The sequence below is a fragment of the Budorcas taxicolor genome, chromosome 7, assembly GCF_023091745.1.
Source record: "Budorcas taxicolor isolate Tak-1 chromosome 7, Takin1.1, whole genome shotgun sequence".
NCBI lineage: Eukaryota > Metazoa > Chordata > Mammalia > Artiodactyla > Bovidae > Budorcas > Budorcas taxicolor.
Window position 1 is genome coordinate 51,494,922 of NC_068916.1, and position 26,681 is coordinate 51,521,602.

A 26,681-nucleotide genomic window follows, 5' to 3' on the forward strand; every position below is an offset into this window, starting at 1 on the left:
CTAGTAATCTATTTGCTGTTTGAAATGAGAGTAGAATTCACAAGTGAACTTTCCTTGTTAAGTAGATACTAAGAAGGAAGAATCCCAAGCATAGCTTCAAAACCGGAAACTGGCCTAAGTAATACAGATGAACAATAATGAAATTTAAATATATTATGAAAAGACAGAATATAAACTATATTGGGGATTTTAAAAAAGATATTCATAAATATTAAGACTTGGAAAAATTGGACTATATAGACATAGGCATGCAACACATTTATGGAAACAAGTTATATAATTTCTAATAAAAATATAGAATAGTATCTTGGTACACAATATAGTGAAGCAAATTCTGTTCTTATTGTTACATACATTCAATTCATAAAATTACTTAAGAAAATACCCAGTTAATTGCTCAATTTCCTAAATTATTTTTTCAGACATGAGAGAGTTTCTTTCTCAACAGTAGGTTTTCCTAGAGACCCTGGAAATAGTCACCAAAATGTTATAGCCAAAACCCTAAATCTATAAATGTGGAAGATCCTGAATTACAAGACCCAAAATTACATCTCCACATTAAAATTCCTGGTTGTTCGATCATTTTTATTTTTACTTCATTTCTGTGATTATTTTAAAATTGTGTGGAATGTTTTCTCAGGTGACAAAAGTTCACAATTTTGGTTTATACTAAACTTTCAGAGGTACTTAGTTTGCTAGAATGCCTCCAACAAGACACAAATACTGTTCTCTATTTCATTAAAGATTAAGAAAAAATTCAGAGAAGGAAGTAAAATTTCTCAGGATAAGGTAAAATATTCAGCCATGGAGTATGTACTTACTTTGTGGGCCACGTGATGTCACTCTCCGCCGAGAAATTCTCTGACCCAAGGCGACCGCCATCTTTGAGGCTTAGGAAAGATGCTCGAGTCTTTTATAGTTTCCTAGTGCAGAACAATGACGAACACAGCAGGATGGAACTGACGGAATCAGAAGATTTCCCTTAATACTGAGAAATTTTTCGCTAGGAAGAAATAAGCTTGACTATTTGAAATGCTGTGCGCAAGTCAAGGCAACCAAGGGAACCGGAATCTACTACTACTGTTTGTTACCCTCGCAGCCTGGGAGACAGGGAGTGCCCAGGTTCGTTATTCAGTTATGGAGGAGGCCAAACATGGCACCTTCGTGGGCCACATCGCCCAGGACCTAAGGCTGGAGCTGCAAGAGCTGGTGCCGCGCCTGTTCCAGTTGGATTCCAAAGGTCTTGGGGACCTTCTGGAGGTAAATCTGCAGAATGGCATTTTGTTTGTGAATTCTCGGATCGACCGGGAGGAGCTGTGCGGGCGGAGCGCGGAGTGCAGCATCCACTTGGAGGTGATCGTGGACCGGCCGCTGCAGGTGTTCCACGTGGAGGTGGAGGTGAAGGACATTAACGACAATCCTCCTGTGTTCCAGGGGACACAAAAGAATCTGTTTATCGCGGAATCCAGGCCGCTTGACTTTCGGTTTCCACTAGAGGGCGCCTCCGACGCAGATATCGGGGAGAACGCTGTGTTGACTTACAGGCTGAGCTCCAGTGAATATTTCTCTCTGGAGGTACCAACCACCGACCAACAGGTAAAACCTCTCAGTCTTGTATTACGCAAACCTTTAGATAGGGAAGAATCTCCGGAACTTCATTTAGTGCTCACGGCCACTGACAGAGGCAAACCTGAGCTGACTGGCACCGTTCAGTTACTCATCAACGTGCTAGACGCCAATGACAACGCTCCAGTTTTTGATAGAACACTCTATGCTGTGAAATTAGCAGAAAACGTCCCTAATGGAACGTTGGTAATTAAACTTAACGCCTCAGATTTAGACGAAGGCTTGAATGCGGATATTATTTATTCATTCTCTAGTGACGCTTCTCCTGATATAAATTTTAAGTTCTACATAGACCCTGTAAGTGGGGAAATTACAGTTGCAGGACACATCGATTTTGAAGAAAGAAAAACCTACAAAATCCGAGTAGAGGCGACTGATAAAGGCTACCCACCCTTGGCTGGTCACTGTACAGTTCTTGTGGAAGTTTTGGACGCTAATGACAATGCTCCTAAGTTGACTATCAAAACTCTCTGGCTCCCCGTCAAAGAGGATGCACAGCTGGGGACAATCATCGCCCTGATCAGTGTGATTGACGGAGATGAAGGTGAAAATGGACAGGTGACCTGTTCTCTGACGCCTCATGTCCCCTTCAAGCTAGTGTCCACCTTCAAGAATTACTATTCGCTGGTCCTGGAGAGTGCCTTGGATCGTGAGAGAGTAGCGAACTATGAAGTAGTGGTGACTGCGAGGGATGGGGGCTCGCCTTCGCTGTCGGCCACGGCCAGCGTGTCCGTGGAGGTGGCCGACGTGAACGACAATGCGCCCGCGTTCCCGCAGCCCGAGTACACGGTGTTTGTGAAGGAGAACAACCCGCCCGGCTGCCACATCTTCACCGTGTCGGCGCGAGACGCGGACGCGCAGGAGAACGCGCTGGTGTCCTACTCGCTGGTGGAGCGGCGGGTGGGCGAGCGCGCACTGTCGAGCTACGTGTCGGTGCACGCGGAGAGCGGCAAGGTGTACGCGCTGCAGCCGCTGGACCACGAGGAGCTGGAGCTGCTGCAGTTCCAGGTGAGCGCGCGCGACGCGGGCGTGCCGCCCCTGGGCAGCAACGTCACGCTGCAGGTGTTCGTGCTGGACGAGAACGACAACGCGCCCGCGCTGCTGCCGCCCGGGTCTGGCGGAGGACCCAGCGCGCTGAGCCAGGTGGTGTCGAGGTCCGTGGAGGCGGGCCACGTGGTGGCGAAGGTGCGCGCGGTGGACGCCGACTCGGGCTACAACGCATGGCTGTCGTACGAGCTGCAGCCGGCCGCGGGTGGCGCACGCAGCCCGTTCCGCGTGGGGCTGTACACCGGCGAGATCAGCACGACGCGCGCCCTGGACGAGGCGGACGCGCCGCGCCAGCGCCTGCTGGTGCTGGTGAAAGACCACGGCGAGCCGGCGCTGACGGCCACGGCCACCGTGCTGCTGTCGCTGGAGGACAGCGGCCAGGCGCCCAAGGCCTCTTCGCGGGCGTTGTCTGGTGCAGCCGGCGCAGAGACGGCGTTAGTGGATGTGAACGTGTACCTGATCATCGCCATCTGCGCGGTGTCCAGCCTGTTGGTGCTCACGTTGCTGCTGTACACGGCGCTGCGGTGCTCGGCGCCGCCCAGCGAAGGCGTGTGTGGACCCCTGAAGCCCCGGCTGGTGTGCTCCAGCGCTGTGGGAAGCTGGTCTTTCTCTCAGGAGAGGCGACAGAGGGTGTGCTCTGGGGAAGGGCCGCCCAAGAACGACCTCATGGCCTTCAGCCCCAGCCTACCTCCGTGTCCTGGATCTGTAGCCAACGATCCACAGGCTTCTTTGGACTCCCCTGGTAAGGTGGGTTATTCTAATATTTAATTTTTCATTTTTGCATTCCGTCTTGAAACATATCTTACGTATCTTCTAAGGCATATTAGAATGGTTTTCATCCATTTATCCTAGTTCTGCCAGGATGTTTAAATTTATTTGCAGAAAGTGAATACCTTTATTTATATTTTTTGAGTTTTTTTGTTTGTACTTTAATAGAGAATTATTATAAACCATGGATTAAACAGATATTTATTGGGACTGAATTCATTTTATTTAGAACCTCTTCTGGGCATATTGAATTCCTGATCCATTGTTGCCACCTTAGCTGAAAACTATTAGGTGTAAACAGATTTAGTCGTTACACTTTAAGTAAACGGCAACACCAATCTAAACTATGCATGGTGCTGTAGTCTTAATTCTTTTGTTTTTAAGCAACCTCATAGCAGGTATAGTGAGTGGGCTTCCCTGGTGGCTCAGATGGTAAAGTGTCTGTCTGCAATGTTCGATTCTTTGTTCTGGAAGATCCCCTGGAGAAGGAAATGATAAGCTGCTCTAGTACTCTTGCCTGGAAAATCCCATGGACACAGGAGCCTGTGGTCGCAAAGAGTTGGACACGACTGAGCAACTTTACTTTTACTTTACTTTACTAGAGCAGGTATATGAGTAACCATGACCTTGTTAACTTTGTAGTTGTCTACCTTTTTGGAGACATGGTGGTCAGCACTAATTAGTATCTGTAAATCAATGAGCAACTTCCTCTATACCTAGAAAAGAGAGGCTTTACTTTAGGAATCTGGTTTTGAATATAAGTGTTTCAAATATAACTCATTCCCTCTTGTTAAAAAAAAATTTTTTTTACATTGTCTGACAGTGTAGTTCACAAGAAAATGTTGTTTAAGAATCTTTTCTACCACTTAGAGAATTTCCTGAAATTCATGTTTTATCTGATATTGAAAATACTTCCTGAAAGGTACTCTCTTTCCTCAAGAAGGCTTTCTGCTTTTAATTTTTTTCTGTTAGTGATATAATAATGCCCAAGCATTAAAAATATATCTATCTTCTGCACTTTGAATTCTCTTGAAATTAACTGTATGGAACTTAAGCAGTTTAGAAGAGGATTTTTTTTTCCATTTAAATAGTCCAAAAGACAGAAATCTGTAGATGAGGTTGTACACCTTTAAATTTATTACATGTAAAAGTTACATTTCTTGGACTGTGGCTTGTGAATTTCAAATTGGTGGTTCTCCACACTCTATGGTTAGTCTGAACATTCATTTTCTTTTCTAATTTATATTTTAAAACTTCCTTTATTCTTGCATTGTAGTTTTGTAATGCACCTTGTATTTCTATTCAGGGATTTTATTCTTTATTGTGTCAGGTGTTTTACAAGGTATTTCTTAGTTAAAAACTCAGCAGAGGAAAATCAGAATGGCTTTGAGAGTACAGCCACCATATAACCATATATGTGCTAGTAAAATCTCTTAAAATAAAACACTTCAGTGCTTTTCTTTTTTCCAAAGAACACATTTGGTATATGCTACAAAGCAATCTACTTTTTTCAATTCTGTTTATTTCAAAACGAGTATTTTCTGAACTCCTGTCATAAAACCTATGTCTATTGGCATAACTCACTTTATATCCAGACTTATACTTTCAATTATTTCTGTCTGTGTACTTTTTCAGTTTCCATATGCCACCTTTATGTGGGTCCAGGTATTTGATTATGTTATATGGATTGAGGGATACTAGAAATGTCATTTGCTCCCCCCCCCCCACAAATTCCCACCACTCTTCTAGTATCTTAGACCTAGTATAATTCATTAAGTACTTATTACATCTTCTATAATTATACATTTTATTCTTTATCATTTTAAATTGTATCAGTGTAATTAGTAATTTAGTCCCTTATACTAATCTTTATTCCCTCCCAGAACATGGGTTATCATTGTGTGCAAATTTTCAAATCAGTAAACATCTTACTAATTGATTTTTTGGGTCATCAGGAAGCATGAGCACAGTATATTTCAGGGAACTGGGAAGTTCCAAAACAGGGGGAAAGTCCAAAACAGAGAGTTGAGAGCTTAGAAGACACTTCAGTGTTTCGCCTACCTAGTAACTACCCCTCTGTTTATCTGTAGATAACATTCTTCACTTTAAGCCAGAATCATGAGACCAACAATGAAGCTCCCCTATGCCAGTCCCTGAATTGTAGTGTCAAGATAGGGCTAACTAAAGTTATGACATTTAGACACTTTTGAGAGTGAAAGGGGCACTATATAGATTTATAGAAGAATGCAGACAAACATAGAGGGTATCCAGGCAGACTGGGGTCTGTGGTCAGCCTCAAAACTGAACATTCTGGTTCCCAGACATCATCTCAAATTTCTGAAATTACCAGTAAAATTTGTATTTTAACAAGCATTCCAGGTAACTCTTATCCAACTGAAGTTTTAGATGCAATAGCTCTAATGAGTTGCTTGGGAAAGTACGTTCTTATTATTTGACAAGATGTAACTTAACTACATTACTTTTTATTCATTATTGGAGATTTATATTGGGACATTTATGCTATTAATTGGTTCAAAAATGCTCATTAACAGCAATAGAATTTACCTTATATCATTATCTTGTGTTGAGATGATTAATCAATGATAAACTTATTTTTAAACTTCAGATAGTATTGATAGCTCACACTGAACATTGCTATTATGGATGGATAGATGAACTCATTTAAATTTTTATTATGTTTTGTAAGAAAAGTAACTCTTAAAATCAGGATTTGAATAGACTTTGACACTAGAATCATTCTAGAGGAGTATAGGACCATAAAATCAGAATTTAGCAGCATACATACATCAGTGAATTAATTGACCCTCATTTCTATAAATTTTCATATTCATAAATATTCTATTTCCAGCTCTTAATAACTGTAAGAGTTCAAAATTATTGATTTCTTTAAAAAATAAAAACATAATTAAAGAAATTATCCTTTAGATCAGGCAAAACTCCTAAGTTTTCCTTTTTGGAAAAGGAGAAACTTCAGGTTTTATCGTTAGTGTAGGTGTATTAATTGAGAATTTCAGTTACTGAATATTTGATTCCAAGAATTTTGAGATAAAATATTTTCACCACAGGCAATGAAAAACTATTGAAACACAAAATTATTAGATAATGCCAAAACTCTATATTTGGGGTATTTGAAAAAACATAAATACGACAAAGATGAAGTCTCTGAAAGTAGAAATCAAAGTATAAAATTATTTTATTCTAAATCATAATTAAGATTTTTTGCTCATGTAAGATGTGTATAAAAAACTGAAACTTCCCCTTCTATAAGTAATTTCTCAATACAAGCACTTTTCTGTTCCTTAAAGATAGGAACACTGCTCAGCCTGCGCAGTAGCAGTAGTAAAGGCTTTATAGGGTGACACCATTCTATAGGTAACAGTTTTTCCCAAAGAGCCAGTTTTGGTCTTGAGCATTATGAAAACAAGGTGGCTAAAGTGAGCTCTGAGAGTAACAGCCATTTATGAAACATTCACTGTCCTTAAAGTACTATCCTAGGCACTTCATATATCATAATTCATGTGACCACCATATTATTATTGATCTTCTATGAATGTTATCAAAGTGAAACTGAGATGGAGAGGTTAGATTATTTTCCCTAAGTCACACAGCTAGTAAGTTGAAGACTAGGAATAAGAAGAGAGGAATTTCTGATGTTGAAGCCTGTGACCTTCTCTCTGCATTCCAGTGATGATTGGCATTTAGAAGTTGCAAATACCTGACAGAGAATTGATGATTGAAATTAGTGTCTGAATAAGGTTTATTTAATATCAAAATAATGATGAAGAGAGTGAATTGTGTTAGAAGTTGAAGAGTTAAATTCGTTATCCAACAAAATGCTAGTACACTCAGTATTATACAAATAGGAAAAGTTGTCTTCAAATTTAGCTAATGGCAATCATGGTTGGAAGGAATTACTTCTGGGTGCTTTGCCATTCAAGAAAATGCTGCACTGCATATGGACAATGATTATTATTTACAAAAGAAACATGATGTGTCTTTGAAAGTTCATAAAGATACGAATTTGTGAAAATAGAATGAAAAGATACGAATGAGTTGTTAAACTCATGGAATTGTACTTACACATTAAGCCACCGGATGTCGCTGTCTTCCACAAAAATGGCTTTTCAGAACAGACTCAATGCTGTTTCTCAAGGACGAGGAAGGAGCTACATTCGGAGATCTCAGTCATTTCGATAAAATTGAATGTAAGATATGGAACAGGAAAATTCGGAGCGTGCGGGTGTGTTCTAGACGACCCAGTTATTGATTTGTAAAACAGAAGAAGGGTATGATGTTGGTCTACAGACCCAGCGGTCTGAGCACCCGGCGCCTGCTTCTCTCCTTTCTGTTTGTTGCAGCCTGGGACGCTGGAAGCGGCCAGGTCCATTACTCGGTCCCGGAGGAGGCTAAACACGGCACTTTCGTGGGTCGCATCGCTCAGGACCTGGGGCTGAAGCTGGCGGAGCTCGTGCCCCGCCTGTTCCGGATTGCATCCAAAGGCCGCGGGGACTTTCTGGAGGTAAATCTGCAGAATGGCATTTTGTTTGTGAATTCTCGGATCGACCGGGAGGAGCTGTGCGGGCGGAGCGCGGAGTGCAGCATCCACCTGGAGGTGATCGTGGAACAGCCGCTCCAGGTATTCCATGTGGAGGTGGAGGTGAAGGACATTAACGACAACCGGCCGGTTTTCTCCACCTCAGAACAAAAGCTCTCAATTCTGGAATCTCAACCGCTTGACTCTCGATTTCCTCTAGAAGGCGCATCTGATCCGGATATTGGAGAGAATGCAATGCTTACTTACGGACTCAGTTCAAATGAGTTTTTCACTCTTGATATTATAAACAAAAAGGACAAAGGCAAATTACCAGTGCTTGTTTTAAGCAAACTGCTGGATCGTGAAGAAAACCCTCAGCTTCGGTTGTTATTAACGGCAACTGATGGAGGCAAACCTGAACTTACCGGATCTGTTACTCTGCTGATCCTGGTGTTGGATGCCAATGACAATGCACCTGTATTTGACCAAACCGTGTACGAAGTTAAGATGTATGAAAATTCAGCGAACCAAACATTAGTCATTTGGCTAAATGCTTCTGATGCGGATGAAGGGATAAACAAGGAAGTAATATATTCATTTAGCTCTTTGGTTCCACCCACCATAAGAAGGAAATTTTTAATTAATGAAAGAACGGGAGAAGTAAGAATCAACGATGCCATTGACTTCGAAGATAGTAACACTTACGAAATTCATGTAGATGTGACAGATAAAGGAAACCTACCCATGGTTGGTCACTGCACCATCCTAGTGGAAATCCTGGATGAAAATGATAATTCACCTGAGGTGGTTGTCACTTCTTTGGCTCTCCCGGTGCGAGAGGATGCTCAAGTAGGTACCGTCATATCCCTGATCAGCGTGTCCGACCGTGACTCTGGCGCCAACGGGCAGGTGACCTGCTCACTAACACCTGAAAGCCCCTTCAAACTAGTGCCCACCTTCAAGAATTACTATTCACTAGTGTTGGACAGCGTCTTGGATCGCGAGAGCGTGGCGAACTATGAGGTGGTGGTGACTGCGAGAGATGGGGGCTCGCCTTCGTTGTCGGCCACAGCCAGCGTGTCCGTGGAGGTGGCCGACGTGAACGACAACGCGCCCGCGTTCGCGCAGCCAGAGTACACAGTGTTCGTGAAGGAGAACAACCCGCCCGGCTGCCACATCTTCACCGTGTCGGCGCGAGACGCGGACGCGCAGGAGAACGCGCTGGTGTCCTACTCGCTGGTGGAGCGGCGGGTGGGCGAGCGCGCACTGTCGAGCTACGTGTCGGTGCACGCGGAGAGCGGCAAGGTGTACGCGCTGCAGCCGCTGGACCACGAGGAGCTGGAGCTGCTGCAGTTCCAGGTGAGCGCGCGCGACGCGGGCGTGCCGCCCCTGGGCAGCAGTGTGACCCTGCAGGTGTTCGTGCTGGACGAGAATGACAACGCGCCTGCGCTGCTGCCGCCCGGGTCTGGCGGAGGACCCAGCGCGCTGAGCCAGGTGGTGTCGAGGTCCGTGGAGGCGGGCCACGTGGTGGCGAAGGTGCGCGCGGTGGACGCCGACTCGGGCTACAACGCGTGGCTGTCGTACGAGCTGCAGCTGGCCGCGGGTGGCGCGAGCAGCCCGTTCCGCGTGGGGCTGTACACCGGCGAGATCAGCACGACGCGCGCCCTGGACGAGGCGGACGCGCCGCGCCAGCGCCTGCTGGTGCTGGTGAAAGACCACGGCGAGCCGGCGCTGACGGCCACGGCCACCGTGCTGCTGTCGCTGGAGGACAGCGGCCAGGCGCCCAAGGCCTCTTCGCGGGCATTCTCTGGTGCAGCTGGCGCAGAGACGGCGTTAGTGGATGTGAACGTGTACCTGATCATCGCCATCTGCGCGGTGTCCAGCCTGTTGGTGCTCACGCTGCTGCTGTACACGGCGCTGCGGTGCTCGGCGCCGCCCAGCGAGGGCGCGTGCGGGCCGTTGAAGCCCAGACTGGTGAGCTCCAGCGCGGTGGGGAGCTGGTCTTTCTCTCAGCAGAAGCAGCAGAGGGTGTGCTCTGGGGAGGGGCCGCCCAAGACCGACCTCATCGCCTTCAGTCCCAGTCTTCCGCCGTGTCCGCAACCAGAGGTGGAAGTGGAAGAACAGTCTATTGGAGGCAACCACTCTATCAAGGTGGGTTATTGCTTTTTTATTGTCATGCTTTGCTGCGTGAATATTTTATTTTACCCCGTTTTCCCGCCTCAAATATATTTCTTGCGGTATCTTTATCTTTTGTCTAAAGAATGTATATTTCTATAAAATATCTCAAGCATTTCTTGTAATAAGTTTTGTAATATTGTTTTTTTTCTAAAAATTCACTTTGTATTTTTACAGTACCCTCTGCATCACCTTTTGGTTGATACTTCAATTTTTAGTAAATGCCATGTGTAGTAAATTCATTTATATTTTCCAGTACAAATATTTGGTGTAGGTTGCAGGTTTTGATGTATTTTTTCCAAAAACCAGTATCTTTTTATGTTACAAATATTTGTAAGAAAAGTACTTTATTATTAAATCTAAAATTTGAAATGACCCTATTGCATTAACAGAAAGACTGCTATGATCAACTCCCTTTATGGGAAAATTGTGGGTTTTGCTCCTTAAATAAAGAATATGTGTAGTGCAAGATAACTTTTAATGCATACTTGAACCTTAGTGTTTACACCTTGGAGTATGTAGACTGGGAGATAGTTCATAAAATATGTCCTAATCAATGTAATTAAATGTTTTGGACTAAAAATATTTTTCATTTTTGTTTTTATTTATTTTATACTGATTTTACATTTTAATGTGACAATATCTTCCAGTGGCTCTGTTGTTAAGATAAATATATTTATCTTTTAAAATATTTGGTTGTACTAAGTCTTCATTGTTGTGTAGACTTTTCTCAAGTTGTGGTGAGTAGGGCTTCCCCTCTAATTGCTGTGCATCGGTTTCTCATTGCAGTGACTTCCCTTTGCAGTGACTTCCGTTTGCAAAGCACAGGCTTTTGGGCTCATGGGCTTCAGTAGTTGAAGCACGTGGTTCAGTAATTGCCACTTCAGAGCTCTGGAGCACAGGCTCAACAGTTGTGGTGCATGGGCTTACTTGCTTGGCAGCATGTGGGATCTTCCCAGACGAGGGATGGAACCCATATCTTCTATATTAGCAGGCAGATTCTTTACCACTGAGCCACCAGGGAAGCCCTACATAAATATTTTTAACAACTTTGTGGACAGTTTCTTTCATTCAATTCAGAAGGACTGACTTTTAGAATGAAGTCAAATAAATTTCCTGAGTCAAGGATTACTCTCACCCCCTCCCTCTGGGAGCCACCCAGCTTGAGGGAGGGATCTTAATTTCTCCAGGAGGGATGGAACCAGAGCCTGCTGCAGGGGAATCACTGAATCTTAACCTTTGGACCACTAGGGAAATCCCCAAGGATTGCTTATAACATTCTTGCCAAAAAAGGAGTTAGTCCATTTGTTTTGAAACTATAACATCTTATTTTTATAACTCTGTTTAACATGCTCTGTATTAGATGGCATTAAAATGAGGCACATTATTAGTATCCCTGGCTCTCAATGGCTTAGCATTTGTGATAGCCTGTTTCAAGATGACTGAAGAACCCACAGGTTTATTAATATATTGTAATTTAGCTATATGATAGCCTTGGAATGTGGGAGCTTTAAAAGCTATCATTCATATGTTCTTAATCAATGAAGCAACTCTTTAAGCCAAAAGTGGAACAGATCTTCAGCATGCAGTCATTCCCATAGGAACTGGAGTATTTCTATCAGCAAACATGCAGAGGTTTATTTTCTTGTCATATCTCTTTCTGAATTTAGTCACACCTATATGCTAAAATTTTCCTGCTGTCTTTTAGGTAAATATGTTGGTCTTGAATTTATGGTTTCCACAATTAATAAAAGAGAAGTAATTAGAATGAAAAATCTTTGGCATAGATTTATAATTATTGACTCACTAGTTTATAAAGTGTTCAGGATAAATATTGTAGCTCACTTTTACATGAAATGTGAGATTTCTTTGGATAACCACTTATAATTTTTTTAAGGAGAGAAATGGGATTTTCCAAATGACTGTTCTCTTCCTGGAAAGATGTCAAATATTGGATAGTTGGCTCCTTATCAATCTTGAGAATGAGTAAAACATTTTTTCTAAAACAACACTGATAAGCTTTATTGCAATCAATGAATAGTTATGCAGATTTTATTGTTTTAAAAAAATTTGAGATAAAAGAGGAAAACAAAACTGAGTGATTACATGATATTTAGAATGCTCTTTACACCCTAGTCTCCTTAAGCCAATTTTGGAATAAAATGGGTATGAACAAAGTGACAAATATAATTTGGATTTCTGATCAGTATGGTTTTGGGGGGGATTAGAAAGATTATTTTTACAGATAACAGTGGATATAACACAAATTTAAATTGTCCTTCAGGATGGAAATGACGACTTTCACCCTGGGCAAATTTAGTAATTGAAAAAAACTTTTAAATGAGACAAAGATAAACATGTTTCATATTTCCAGGAGTCAGTATTTGGTAAATTCATTAACATCAGAGCAAATAAGTTTTTGGACAACTTAGAAGTTTCATATTAGCATTGATTTGAAACATCATCATGTTGAGAAGGTAACAGACAGTTGGCATTTTGAGTTATCTTGTACACAACTGGACTAAATGTTTAGAGTAATTTAACACATTATAAGGTTTAAGCAGTAGAAAATTATAGTGTTAGCAATTAAATAAACTTAGTAAGAGGCCATTCAAAATGATCAAGTTCTGAAAACCTTTAAAAAACCGTATCACTAGTAACACGGATTTTTTTCACGTTCATATACCTAATAGTGCAGTAGTATGTTCTCTTAGATGACTGTATCAAAAATAGAACTCTTCTTGGAATTCTAACTTCTAAAACCAAACCACCTTTAAAGAATTAGTGGTCACACACAAGGAATGAAAGAATTAAAGGCTGACAAAAGCAGACTAATATGAAGGAATCAAGGAAGAAGCCAAGTAAGTGAAAGAAATAGTATGAACGCCAAACGCACTTCCACTTTGGCCCACAGGATGTCGTTGTTCTCCAAGGAGAGGATTGTTTTAACGGAAAAAAGTAAAGATTATTCCCGGAACAGAAAGACCCGTCACTGTTCCGGTGCTTTAAAGACTATACACACACCATATTGTTAAGATTAGTTGGGATATCAGGACTAAGACTCAAAAGAAAGATCTCGAAAGGACTACGTATTTCGACTCGGGAAATGTGATTTACTAACCAGGAGCGATGTTAGCTTCAGGATCTGGTGGCCGGCGAGCCCGGCGCCTCCTGCTCTCGCTTCTGCTCCTCGCAGCCTGGGAGACTGGGAGCAATCATGTCCGCTACTCGGTCTCCGAGGAGGCCAAACACGACACCTTCGTGGGCCGCATCGCCCAGGACCTCGGGCTGGAGCTGGCGGAGCTGGTGCCCCGCCTGTTCCGGGTGGCGTCCAAAGGCCGCGGGGACCTTCTGGAGGTAAATCTGCAGAATGGCATTTTGTTTGTGAATTCTCGGATCGACCGGGAGGAGCTGTGCGGACGGAGCGCGGAGTGCAGCATCCACTTGGAGGTGATCGTGGACCGGCCGCTGCAGGTGTTCCACGTGGAGGTGGAGGTGAAGGACATTAACGACAACCCGCCTGTGTTCCCAGCGACACACAGAAATCTCTTTATTTCCGAAGCTAGGGCTCTTGAGTCTCATTTTTCACTAGAGGGCGCCTCAGACGCAGATATCGGGGAGAACGCTCTGTTGACTTACAGACTGACCGCCAACGAGTATTTCTCTCTGGAAGTACCGAGCAATGATGAGCAGGTAAAACCGCTCGAACTAGTACTAAAAAAACGTTTAGACAGAGAAGTCGCTTCAGAGCTTCTCTTGGTGCTCAAAGCAACGGATGGGGGCAAACCTGAACTGACAGGCACTGTAAAGATAAACATCACAGTGCTGGATGCAAATGACAACGCCCCAGTTTTTGACAAAGCAGTTCATCGTATAAAATTACTGGAAAATGCAAGAAACGGCACACTGATTATTAGACTTAACGCCTCAGATTTGGACGAGGGTTCAAACGGCCACATTATTTATTCCTTTGCGACTGATGTTTCCTCTAATACAGAAGCCTGTTTTCGCATAGATTCAAACAGCGGAGAAATAAGAGTAAATGGAAAAATAGATTTCGAAGAAACTAAATTATGGAAACTTCAAATAGAAGCAGTTGACAAGGGAAATCCTCCAATGTTTGGTCACTGCACAGTCTTGATAGAAGTCTTGGACATCAATGATAATGCTCCGGAGTTACTAGTGACGTCACTGTTGCTTTCTATTCCAGAGGATGCTCCACTAGGGACAGTCATCACTCTAATCAGTGTAACCGACCGTGACGTAGGTAGCAATGCCCAGGTGACCTGCTCACTAACACCCTATGTCCCCTTCAAACTCGTGTCCACCTTCAAGAATTACTATTCGCTAGTGCTGGACAGATCCCTGGACAGAGAGAAAGTGTCAGAATATGCTCTAACACTGATCGCGAAGGACGGGGGCTCGCCTTCCTTGTCCACCACGGCCAGCGTGTCCGTGGAGGTGGCCGACGTGAACGACAACGCGCCCGCGTTCGCGCAGCCAGAGTATACCGTGTTCATGAAGGAGAACAATCCGCCCGGCTGCCACATCTTCACCATGTCGGCGCGAGACGCGGACGCGCAGGAGAACGCACTGGTGTCCTACTCGCTGGTGGAGCGGCGTGTGGGCGAGCGCGCGCTGTCGAGCTACGTGTCGGTGCACGCAGAGAGCGGCAAGGTGTACGCGCTGCAGCCGCTGGACCACGAGGAGCTGGAGCTGCTGCAGTTCCAGGTGAGCGCGCGCGACGCGGGCGTGCCGCCCCTGGGCAGCAACGTGACCCTGCAGGTGTTCGTGCTGGACGAGAACGACAACGCGCCTGCGCTACTGCCGCCCGGGCCAGGTGGAGGACCCAGCGCGCTGAGCCAGGTGGTGTCGAGGTCCGTGGACGCGGGCCACGTGGTGGCGAAGGTGCGCGCGGTGGACGCCGACTCGGGCTACAACGCGTGGCTGTCGTACGAGCTGCAGCCGGCCGTGGGTGGCGCACGCAGCCCGTTCCGCGTGGGGCTGTACACCGGCGAGATCAGCACGACGCGCGCCCTGGACGAGGCGGACGCGCCGCGCCAGCGCCTGCTGGTGCTGGTGAAGGACCACGGCGAGCCGGCGCTGACGGCCACGGCCACCGTGCTGCTGTCGCTGGAGGACAGCGGCCAGGCGCCCAAGCCCTCTTCGCGGGCATTGTCTGGTGCAGCTGGTGCAGAGACGGCGTTAGTGGATGTGAACGTGTACCTGATCATCGCCATCTGCGCGGTGTCCAGCCTTTTGGTGCTCACGCTGCTGCTGTACACGGCGCTGCGGTGCTCGGCGCCGCCCAGCGAGGGCGCGTGCGGGCCGGTGAAGCCCAGGCTTGTGTGCTCCAGCGCGGTGGGGAGCTGGTCTTATTCACAGGAGAAGCGACAGAGGGTGTGCTCTGGGGAGGGGCCGCCCAAGACCGACCTCATCGCCTTCAGTCCTAGTGTTCCCCCAGGTTTGAATTCTGGAGATACTGGAGACCAACAGGAGTTTTGCGAGAATGTAAGTACAGTAATTCTGGGATGTATCATGCCTATTAATGTCAATCACGTAGTAGTTCACCAACAAATTACTACAAGTACATTGCTTGAAATATTTGTTGTCTTTTTCTTGTGATGGCTTATTCTAAAGCAGAATGGAAATCCAGTCATTTTATTTCTTTTCACCGCAATCTTCTTAAACACACTTGAGAATATTATTTAGTTGTTGGAAATAATAATAACAGTAATGATGAAGTAGACTGTCACAGCTTCCTGTAAGTGAGCAAGGCTAAGTCAGCCAAGAAGGAAAGTGTCACTGATGGAAATGGAGCATGTGGGTGAGGCTCAAATATTCTACTTCTCAATTTTGCAGCAAGTTCATTCTTCCTGTTTATTTTTTATTCTATATTATTTGGTGCCCTCCACTCATGTTTGTGCCTTCAAATTTTCCACAATAATTCGTAGTTCCATAATTTGGTTAATTTGAGTTTAAACATGTTAGAATTCTTACCTTTCTATAAATTTCTGTATTACTGTCAGGCATGGGCTGTTAAGGTGGCTTAATTTTATAAATAATTTCATTTCTTTATAATCAATAGCATGCTTCTTTCATAAAGTAGGTAGAATTTTAGCCTTTTTTTAGGTATGATTTTAGTTTTTTGCCTTTAATCCCTTCATGATTTAAACTTTTCTTCATAGTCTTCAGATGCTTGAGATATACAAACTATATTTTTTTCTAATATAATGATGGGTTTGCTAATTTCCCAGTAGCTTGCTGCTCTCCTCCACGTTAATTTGCTGATTTTTATTTGGAAGATTTATTTGAGCATTTATTATACTTCTATTTCTTGCATTCATGGTACCTCTAATGAGGCTGTGGGAAAATTCCTACTCCTTTGTGCTTTGAGTTTCAAAAATGTCTTCTCATATATGCGGAACTGTGATACTTCTGTCCATGTTCACCAATCAGCTTGGACTTCAAAATAACATTGCTTTAAATAACTTAAGCCTAATAACCATGGAATATCCATAAAGGCACTTGACACTTCCACTTGACAATGGTGCTGTTGACAACATTTCAAAATAACATTGTGTACTTAAATTTTTTTAAAACATTGTGTACTTTAGATATATTTGATACAAATTTCTTTTTGCTCCAATGCTATATTCATGTGAATGGTTTTCCCTAAAGAGGTCACAGAGAACTTGAAATTAGAGCTGTAAGGGTGTGAATCAAATAATGTGGAAGTTGATTTTGTTCTTTTTGGCTCAATTGTGAAAACTAGAGATTCTTTAATTGTATGGTATGGATAAATAAATTATATATGATATATTTACATGTAGGTGGAGAACCACATTATAGATAGGGTAAAGTTAATAGAAATTCTGAGATAGCTATTTTCTACCCAGAAAGTAGGATGATTTCCATAAAGATGAACATTAGAAAATCTTCAGAAAAGGAAAAGTCATATCTTGGTTTATGGCACTGGAATCTTCTTCATCCACAGCTACAGACTACAAGAGTCAAGGAGACAACATTGGTCACTAACTATAATCAACCACCACTATTTGAGATATTTCTGTAAGATATCATATAAAGGGCTTAAATAATAATTTTGTTTAAATCTTATAGCAACTTCTAAAGTACATTCAACTATCCAAGTTCTAAAGATTAGATAAGAGATGGTGAGATGCTTGTCTGTCTTGTCCACTGCCATCCAGTTAATATATGATGGAGTTGATATTCAAATGCACATCTCTTAAAGAGCCATTCTTTTATTAACTGTACAACTTTTTAGAGTAAATCTTTCATCTAATGTTCAGTTGCTCAGTTGTGTCTGACTCCTTGCAACCCCATGGACAGCAGCACACCAGGCTTCCCTGTCCTTCACAGTCTCCCGGAGTCTGCTTAAACTCATGTCCATTGAATTGGTGATGCCATCCAACCATAGTTCTGGCTAGAAAAATCAAGCACAAGCTGTATACATGTTAATTCTCCTGTTTTACTTAGGAAAAAACCTCCATGATTATCTTCATGATTGTAGTATAGTGAAGTCGCTCAGTTGTGTCCAACTCTTTGCGATCCCGTGGACTGTAGCCTCCCAGGCTTCTCCGTCCATGGGATTCTCCAGGCAAGAATACTGGAGTGGGTTACCATTTCCTTCTCCAAGGGATCTTCCTGACCCAGGGATCGAACCCGGGTCTCCCACATTGGAGGCAGACACTTTAACCTCTGAGCCACCAGGGAACAATACCATAACTGAGATAGGAATTAATTTTTTTTTTATGTTGCTAAGTGATTCTTTTCTCAGAATGTTCATGGTCATCATTATCATTTGTCTTAGTCAATGCCATATTGAGATAGGAGATTTGCATTATTAATAATTAAGGGTTGTCCAATAAGCACTGTTGATCACTTGTTTGGAAGTGATATAAATAAGCAAAATCACTTAATATATAAGGAAAAGCAGAAGACTGTGCTCTGCTACAGTCTTGCAGAACACCAAACCCAAATTATATATATATATATAGATATATATAGATATATATACATATACCTATCCTTTTTACACTAATACAATAATAATTATGTTTTGACACATTTAAGTGGTAATATGATTATTTCTTGGATCCTGACTACCAGTGAAGGATCAGTAAGTGTTTCCAAAATTATATACTTCAGTAATAGCTTTAAAGGTGTATATTTCCCATAAAAATCTTTGAACATGTGTGGGTCTTTCTTTCTTCTTCAGTCTTACTGTTGCCTGAGAGATTGTGCCAATTGAACAAATAATCTGTGATCAAATAACTGTGTATTTCAATGAGTCATGATAGCACAGAGTGAACATCACTGCTTATATTCTGTAGTTTTGTAGATACAATGCTGAATGGTACTTCTAATCCATTAATTTTGGAAAACCTACTGATTTCCAGGAGTGGCTTCAAGATTTATTTTTGGTTCTATGTTTTCAATAAATAGTAGTACTAGATCTATTATGGAATATTAGTGGATGATGAGGACTGGCAGAACATACTTGACTAGCAAGACATACAGCTGGAATTTAAGACTAACCATATTGATTTTGAAAAGGTCAGGGTCAAAGTTCCTTAGTCTTTTCAGTCAGTCTTACAAAATCAATGTTAACTATATAGATGTGATTTCTTGGCACCAGCCTATTACCAGATCTATTACCAGCCTATTACCAGATCTCAGGCCCATCCCCAAAGATGAGTTCAAAGATCTGTTCTATAGGAGCCAGTTGAGATGATGAAATCTGAAGTATCACAGACAAAATGCAAAAGATGTGACATTGGTTCATACAATATATCCAACTCTTTTATGGCTTGGTATTCTTCCAGTGTCACTTAATATACTTGTGTAACATCTGGTTTGAATTTAGACATGTAATATAATCTCTCAGATAAACTTTCTCATATTTATTTCTCTACCTTTAAAAACTTCACATTGCATGTAACATCTCAATCTCAAGTTTCCTTACAGAAGTGGTTGGAAGTCTGTTGCTTCTTTCTTCTACCAAATCTGACAGGCTTCAAATATCATGTTAGATCTACTGTTCTCTAGCCTAATGGTATACTTTGAAAATAGGCCTGTTTGACTGGTTGTTTTCTATTAATAAATGCATAAGAGAATTCAGTGTCACAAATGGTCATCAGTCTATTTTGTTAGTTTTTTAAGAAGGAACTTTAAATTTACTTTAAAGACAGTTCTAGCAGAATAATAATGTTGGGAAAAGAACAAATTTGAAATAAATGAAACAAGATTTGAAATTAGCAATAGAACATATGTGTGTATTCAAGATAAAAGAAAATGTTAACAATACAAATAAATATACTAGCAATTTTTTCACTGTAATATTTTTAGATTGGATATGAACCATCAAAACTGTACAACAAAATACTCAAGTTAGAGTGATATTTATCCTGACTTTCTTCTCTCAGTTTTCACTGTACCCTTTTTTCCTTCCTCAAATCTCAAAGTAATGTGAAACAATAAAGGACATGTAAATAAATTACAACTTCAGGCAATGAAAATTCATCAGTTCCAATTTTCTAGTTGATATTTTATGAAATTGAATTTCCATTAACACTAAGGTCATTTAGCTTTTGGTTAAATCGATTATTTTCTATTTTCTTTTGCAAAATATTAGGCACTTAGAGGCAAAGTGCTTAAAAATAATTTCCCTTATTTTGGATAAACTTACAATCTCAAACCCAGAATTTTTTTTAAAGAAGAAATAGGTCAGCTATTTTCATTACTATATCTTGATAAATATATAAAAGCCAATGTTGTTGAATGGAAATACCAATATGGCACAGAAGTTTTCATGGCAATTTTTATCTCATTGAATGGTAAAAAAGTTCGGGATGAAAGAAGTAGTCTTTCATATACTGACACCATTACATAAAGTAACAAAGTAATCATTTTGATAACCTGTTATTATATTGTTAGCAATGCAGCTTACATGAGAAATCATATATGCCAAATATAAATTTCATTTACATCAACAGACTTTTCTCTTGTGAATTCCATGTCTTAAATCACCAAATTTGAAATATATTTTTGTTTTTCTTGTTGTTCTTTACTGGATATGAAGTTTCTTGTAACAGGAACACAATTAAATGTAAATAATAAAAAATTAGAACTAAATAAAAATGTAAATAGAAAGCAAGTACACATAGTACACATAGATAAAAATACAATACATAGGCTTAAAGACTAAAGAATTGTTATTAAAGCTTCAGATTTGTCTCTGAGTTTCCTAGCAGCTGAAGTAACAAGGGAGACTAGAAGTAAAACAATTTTTATATGAGGAAATGTTTGACTCTTTTTTCATAAGGCTACCTATAGAATTGATCTCTCCCTCTCTGTCTTTCTCTCTCGGTGTGTGTATACGTGTAGATAAGTAAAAGCACTCTAAATCAAACATAGGAACAAACATTTCGGTTTGACGTTAATCAAGAAAAAAAACGCCATTTCCATATATGTCAATTTCAATATGACTTAAAATCTGAATGTTCCACAAATAAGCACTTTGGAAATACGATTTGGGGGATAAAATAGCTTGAAACGCATGAACTTATTTTTTTCTCTTCAAGTAAAATTCTGTAGTGTTGGATGTAGGGTACAATACTCACAATTTCAGGCACAAGGTGTCGCTCTTTACTTGGAGGAAGTAGTTGATTCAAGGGTTAGTCTGAGCAGCCAGAAACTCCCCATTTAAAGACTCCGTCATGCCGGATGCTACCGTTAAAGGATCCTTTGAAACTTCTCAAAGATTCAGCAAGATATTTAACCCGGAACTGGAGTCTATGGTACTGTAAGTGTAAAGTATCGTATTTTGGAAGTCAGTATATGAGATGTCCGCGACTCAAAGAAGTGGATTGGGCAATGGGCGACTGCTGCTGTCGCTTCTGCTCCTCGCAGCTTGGGAGGCAGGGAGCGGCCAGGTCCACTACTCCGTCCCTGAAGAAGCCAAACACGGCACCTTCGTGGGTCGCATCGCCCAGGACCTGGGACTGGAGCTGACGGACCTGGTGCCCCGCCTGTTCCGGGTGGCGTCCAAAGGCCGCGGGGATCTTCTGGAGGTAAATCTGCAGAATGGCATTTTGTTTGTGAATTCTCGGATCGACCGTGAGGAGCTGTGCGGACGGAGCGCGGAGTGCAGCATCCACCTGGAGGTGATCGTGGACCGGCCGCTGCAGGTGTTCCATGTGGAGGTGGAGGTGAAGGACATTAACGACAACCCGCCCGTGTTCTCTCTCAGAGAACAAAAGCTGCTGATTTATGAATCTAAACAACCTGACTCTCGTTTTCCTCTAGAGGGAGCTTCTGATGCGGATATAGGAGAGAATGCTCAACTGACCTACAGACTAAGCAAAAATGAGTACTTTTCTTTAGAATTACCAATAAATAGTAAGCCGACTAAAAAACTGTCACTTACGTTAAAGAAGTCTTTAGACAGAGAGAAAATTCCGGAATTTAATTTACTACTGACGGCTGCAGATGGAGGGAAACCCGAGCTCACTGGCACTGTTCAACTCTTCATCCGCGTCTTGGATATTAACGACAACGATCCGGAATTTGAACAATCAGAATACAGGGTGAGATTGATGGAAAACTCAGCTAAAGAAACTCTTGTGATACAGTTAAATGCCACAGATGAAGATGAAGGAGTCAATGGGGAGGTAACATACTCCTTAATGTCAATTAAGCCCAATGGAAAACCTTTATTTACACTAGATGAAAATAACGGAGAAGTGAAGGTCAATGGAACTTTAGACTATGAAGAAAACAAGTTTTATGAAATTGAAGTACAGGCCACAGATAAGGGGAATCCCCCAATGGCAGGTCACTGTACAGTCTGGGTTGAAATCTTAGATGCCAATGATAACGCCCCTGAAATCACTGTCACTTCCCTGTCTCTACCAGTACGAGAGGACACTCAGCCAAGCACTGTCATTGCGCTGATCAGTGTATCTGATCGAGACTCTGGGGACAATGGACAGGTAATCTGCTTTCTAACGCCCAACGTCCCCTTCAAGATCGTGTCCACGTTCAAGAACTATTATTCACTAGTGCTGGATGGCACCCTGGACCGTGAGAGCGTGTCTGTCTATAAGTTGGTGGTGACAGCGCGGGACGGGGGCTTGCCGTCGCTCTCGGCCACCGCCAGCGTGTCCGTGGAGGTGGCCGACGTGAACGACAACGCGCCCGCGTTCGCGCAGCCAGAGTACACAGTGTTCGTGAAGGAGAACAACCCGCCCGGCTGCCACATCTTCACCGTGTCGGCGCGGGACGCGGACGCGCAGGAGAACGCACTGGTGTCCTACTCGCTGGTGGAGCGGCGGGTGGGCGAGCGCGCGCTGTCGAGCTACGTGTCGGTGCACGCGGAGAGCGGCAAGGTGTACGCGCTGCAGCCGCTGGACCACGAGGAGCTGGAGCTGCTGCAGTTCCAGGTGAGCGCGCGCGACGCGGGCGTGCCGCCCCTGGGCAGCAACGTGACGCTGCAGGTGTTCGTGCTGGACGAAAATGACAACGCACCTGCGCTGCTGCCGCCCGGGCCAGGTGGAGGACCCAGCGCCGTGACCCAGGTGGTACTGAGGTCCGTGGACCCGGGCCACGTGGTGGCGAAGGTACGCGCGGTGGACGCGGATTCGGGCTACAACGCGTGGCTGTCCTACGAGCTGCAGCCGACCGCGGGCGGCTCGCGCAGCCCGTTCCGCGTGGGGCTGTACACCGGCGAGATCAGCACGACGCGCGCCCTGGACGAGGCGGACGCGCCGCGCCAGCGCCTGCTGGTGCTGGTGAAGGACCACGGCGAGCCGGCGCTGACGACCACGGCCACCGTGCTGCTGTCGCTGGAGGACAGCGGCCAGGCGCCCAAGGCCTCTTCGCGGGCGTTATCTGGTGCGGCCGGCGCAGAGACGGCGTTAGTGGATGTGAACGTGTACCTGATCATCGCCATCTGCGCGGTGTCCAGCCTGTTGGTGCTCACGCTACTGCTGTACACGGCGCTGCGGTGCTCGGCGCCGCCCAGAGAGGGCGAGTGCGGGCCGGTGAAGCCCAGGCTGGTGTGCTCCAGCGCGGTGGGGAGCTGGTCTTTCTCTCAGGAGAGGCGGCAGAGGGTGTGCTCTGGGGAGGGGCCGCCCAAGACCGACCTCATGGCCTTCAGCCCCAGTCTACCTCCGGGTCTGGATAGAGAAGTCGGGGAAGAAAGGCAGGAGGCAGAATCACCTCATTCTGGTCTGGTGAGTTCTATAGATCCTTCCCCTCTTCTTGAAGTTTATGTTAATTGTTTTAAAAAAAATCCAGTTTATTTCATGGATGTCTTATACTTCGAGTAACCTTTAAAGAACGTTAGCGAAATGCCAAAGGATACACACATCCTATTTTAATCATATAAAGTTTTATGCTTTTTAGCCAGTAAATACCCTATTTCTCCTAATCTTTTGTAAGAACATGTTAAAAAAAAAAGATGCAAGAATGACTTTGTCATAACTTAATTAGAAATAATTTCTTACTTTCAACTCATCTACCCAAATCACTTCGTCATCTTTAATCCTAATTATTGTAGATAATCACTATGGATTTTTAAATTTTTACTCATCCTCTCTGCTTTTTTAAACAAGTTTTAGGTTTGAGATTTTCACATTATTAGACCAATGACTTTTGTCACTTCAGTCTTCTACCAAAAATTAACACTGTTAATTAGTTCTGAAAGGATTTTATTTTCTTTCTTTTCTTTTTTTTTGGTTTTGAACATTCATCATACATATATTGTACATTAAATAATCCTCAGCCTTTCCTCTAACAATAAGATAAAACCTGTTTTCATATTATTTGTGGTAAAAGAATGCAGCCTTTTGTCTTAGTGTGCTTATTTCATTGAAATAATATAACTTAAATTTCTGTCCATTTTTAATTTTGTAATTTTGTTCTCTGAATTGGGGAGAAATTTGTCTACTATGTACTGAAACAAAGCTCCCAGGTTTATGCTGCCAGAGTAACAAGGCAAATAAGGTTATTAATACTCTTGAATCAAGTCATTCAAACATGCATATAGGCCTATAACATCGGCAATATATGCTAGTTGGCATTATTTCCTAAGTTTCTGGATTTATCTAGACAGAAAAAGTTAATTCTATCAAAGTGAAGCCTATTAACATTTATCAATTTCTTTCATTTTAAATTTCCTACCCTTAAGTGCTTTATTGCTGGCATTTGTAAAAGTGTCTTTCCATGTAGTATACCCATGTATATACATGCCCATGTACCACATCTGAAGATTCTAGCAAAAATCATTTGCCTCTAGGTCATCCTTCTAATTCAGTGGTTCTTAGCCACATGTAGGATGGTGGAATTGCTGACCTCTTTTGAGAAGCTGATGAAAGTCATTCTCCCTTTAAAATCACACAGCAAACCCTTGGCATAATAGTCAAGAACTCCATGCTGAAGCTCATCCTTGGGCCTCTATTTATAAAACTTTGTATCTCAGGATTAATTGTCTAAGAACGTTCTTTATTCAAAATTAGTCAATAAGATTAAAATATAAAATATTTCAGGCTCAAAAGTAATTAATCATATCATTTATGAAAGTTTATAAATATAAATAAATGTGAATGTTAGGTAGGGCATGTATTATTACCCATATCCAAACTAACTTCTTAGAATGACTCAACATCATTTTAATTTAATATAAAACATATTGGAATGTTTTAAGTACAGGTTAAAAGTTTGCAAATTGTTACTATTGCATAATATATAAGTAATCAATACACATTTTAGATAATTCCAAGTTACGTAGATTAATTTTTACAAATTTAGTGTCTTTTATACTTAATTTAAAATTTAAGATTACATTCTAGAATGCAAAATTGTTATTTCGTTTTATTTTGTAGTTTGATTGTTTAAGTATTGAGCTAACTTTGGATTTTTCTATCTGTTTAATCATTTAATTATGTCTGACAGTGAGCAAGGATGCATTGTGTCTTCTGAATACATTACAGTAAGGTTCCTTGTGAATTATGGTACATTCACATTTTTTGAAAATGGAAGATATAAAATGAATAAGCTTGATGATGATAGACAGTTTGAATAGTCCCATAGCATCAAAATTCAAATATGTGTTTCATTAATTCAGAGTGAGTGTGGTAGTTGATTTAAGTTATTTTATGCTTGTAGAATCATTCTTGGTTATTATTTTCTGGCTCTTTAAAAGTTTCACTTCTCAGTATTTTTATTATGCATTAAAAGAATGGTGAGAAATTATTGGTTTAAAGATTTTGATTTAAATTTAAATGAGCTTCTAAATAATATGCTTACTCTTTTTTTTTACAACTAGCTGTAAGATCTTATCTGTGTTTTGTTTTCCCTTAAAGCTAGTCTTGAGTTACTGAATAAAATTATGAGAAATATTTTGATTCTCCCTTGAATCATAGTCACCATTGTGGTCTTCTGAAGAGAAGCTTATTTTATATAACTACTAACTGGCCCAGAAGGAAGGATATAGAGGGAAACTAAATGGTCACTATGAAGTTCATATTCTTTTGACTTTAGTCAAAGAGATTGGGCTCCAAAACATTTCATGAGATCTTTGTCAGATTAGTGCTCTACTACCACTTCAGAATACCATGAACTTTGGAGGTTTTGACTCAACATTTTACATGAAAATGTTTAATCCTGCTAGAGTAAAATATTCTAGAATCTGCACCCACAATTCATTTTTCAACATATTATAAGAATGATACCAGTTGTATGAAAAGTCATCACATGTGAGCATCAAGGAACCAAAAATAACATCTTCCATATTTATGATGAATTCTAATATTGGCCATATTTATGAATAAAATAGTTTATATGAATGAAATATTTTCTCCTTTACTAGACAAGGAAATTCTTGGCTTTCTCATAAAGACTTAGAATGAAGTGCTTGTGAAGGATGAAAATCATTATGAATGTGAATTGCAAGCAATATAAGAGCCAGGGCGGTGTTTTCAGTCATGTCCGACTCTGCGACCCTATGCACTTGTAGCCTGCCAGATTCCTCTGTCCATGAAATGTTCCAGGCAAGAATACTGGAGTGGGTTGCCATTTCCTACTCCAGGGCATCTTCTCCACTCAGGGATCAAACCCGTCTCTTGCATCTCCTGCACTGGCAGGTGGATTCTTTACCACTTTGTCACCTGGGAAGCCCAATGGCAGGGGTGATGCATATTATTCTTCATTTTATTTTCCATGATAGCTAGCTAACGAGTAACTTCTGACATGCAACATTTCAATAATTATTTTGTGATACACTTTGAAGCAGAATCATTTTAAAAACCGAAGTATAATAGAAGTATTTGTGCTTTGTTAAGATTATATATATTAAATAAATAGGCATTTGCAAATGATCCATGAAACTATCCAAAAAGTTGATACAGATTTAAAGTGAACCCAGAAGTGGCTAAACCAAAAAGAACCCCAGGATCTTTCTTGTACTTACATAATCAGTCACATG

General features: G+C 41.9%; 4 protein-coding genes across 4 annotated transcripts; all 4 read left to right on the top strand.

Moving 5' to 3' along the window:
• The first annotated feature begins 1,032 nt into the window (after positions 1-1,032).
• On the top strand, positions 1,033-3,441 carry LOC128051701 (protocadherin alpha-9-like). Its single transcript, XM_052644340.1, has one exon. It carries the CDS (start codon positions 1,033-1,035, stop codon positions 3,439-3,441), a length of 2,409 nt encoding a protein of 802 aa, XP_052500300.1.
• Positions 3,442-7,750: 4,309 nt separating this feature from the next.
• On the top strand, positions 7,751-10,273 carry LOC128051753 (protocadherin alpha-10-like). The gene has a single exon (XM_052644394.1). The coding sequence runs from the start codon at positions 7,751-7,753 to the stop codon at positions 10,271-10,273; it is 2,523 nt and encodes an 840-aa protein (XP_052500354.1).
• Positions 10,274-13,300: 3,027 nt separating this feature from the next.
• Positions 13,301-15,796, top strand: LOC128051026 (protocadherin alpha-10-like). The gene has a single exon (XM_052643527.1). The coding sequence runs from the start codon at positions 13,301-13,303 to the stop codon at positions 15,794-15,796; it is 2,496 nt and encodes an 831-aa protein (XP_052499487.1).
• A 5,243-nt stretch (positions 15,797-21,039) lies between these two features.
• On the top strand, positions 21,040-23,526 carry LOC128051027 (protocadherin alpha-11-like). The gene has a single exon (XM_052643528.1). The coding sequence runs from the start codon at positions 21,040-21,042 to the stop codon at positions 23,524-23,526; it is 2,487 nt and encodes an 828-aa protein (XP_052499488.1).
• The last annotated feature ends 3,155 nt before the right edge of the window (positions 23,527-26,681 follow it).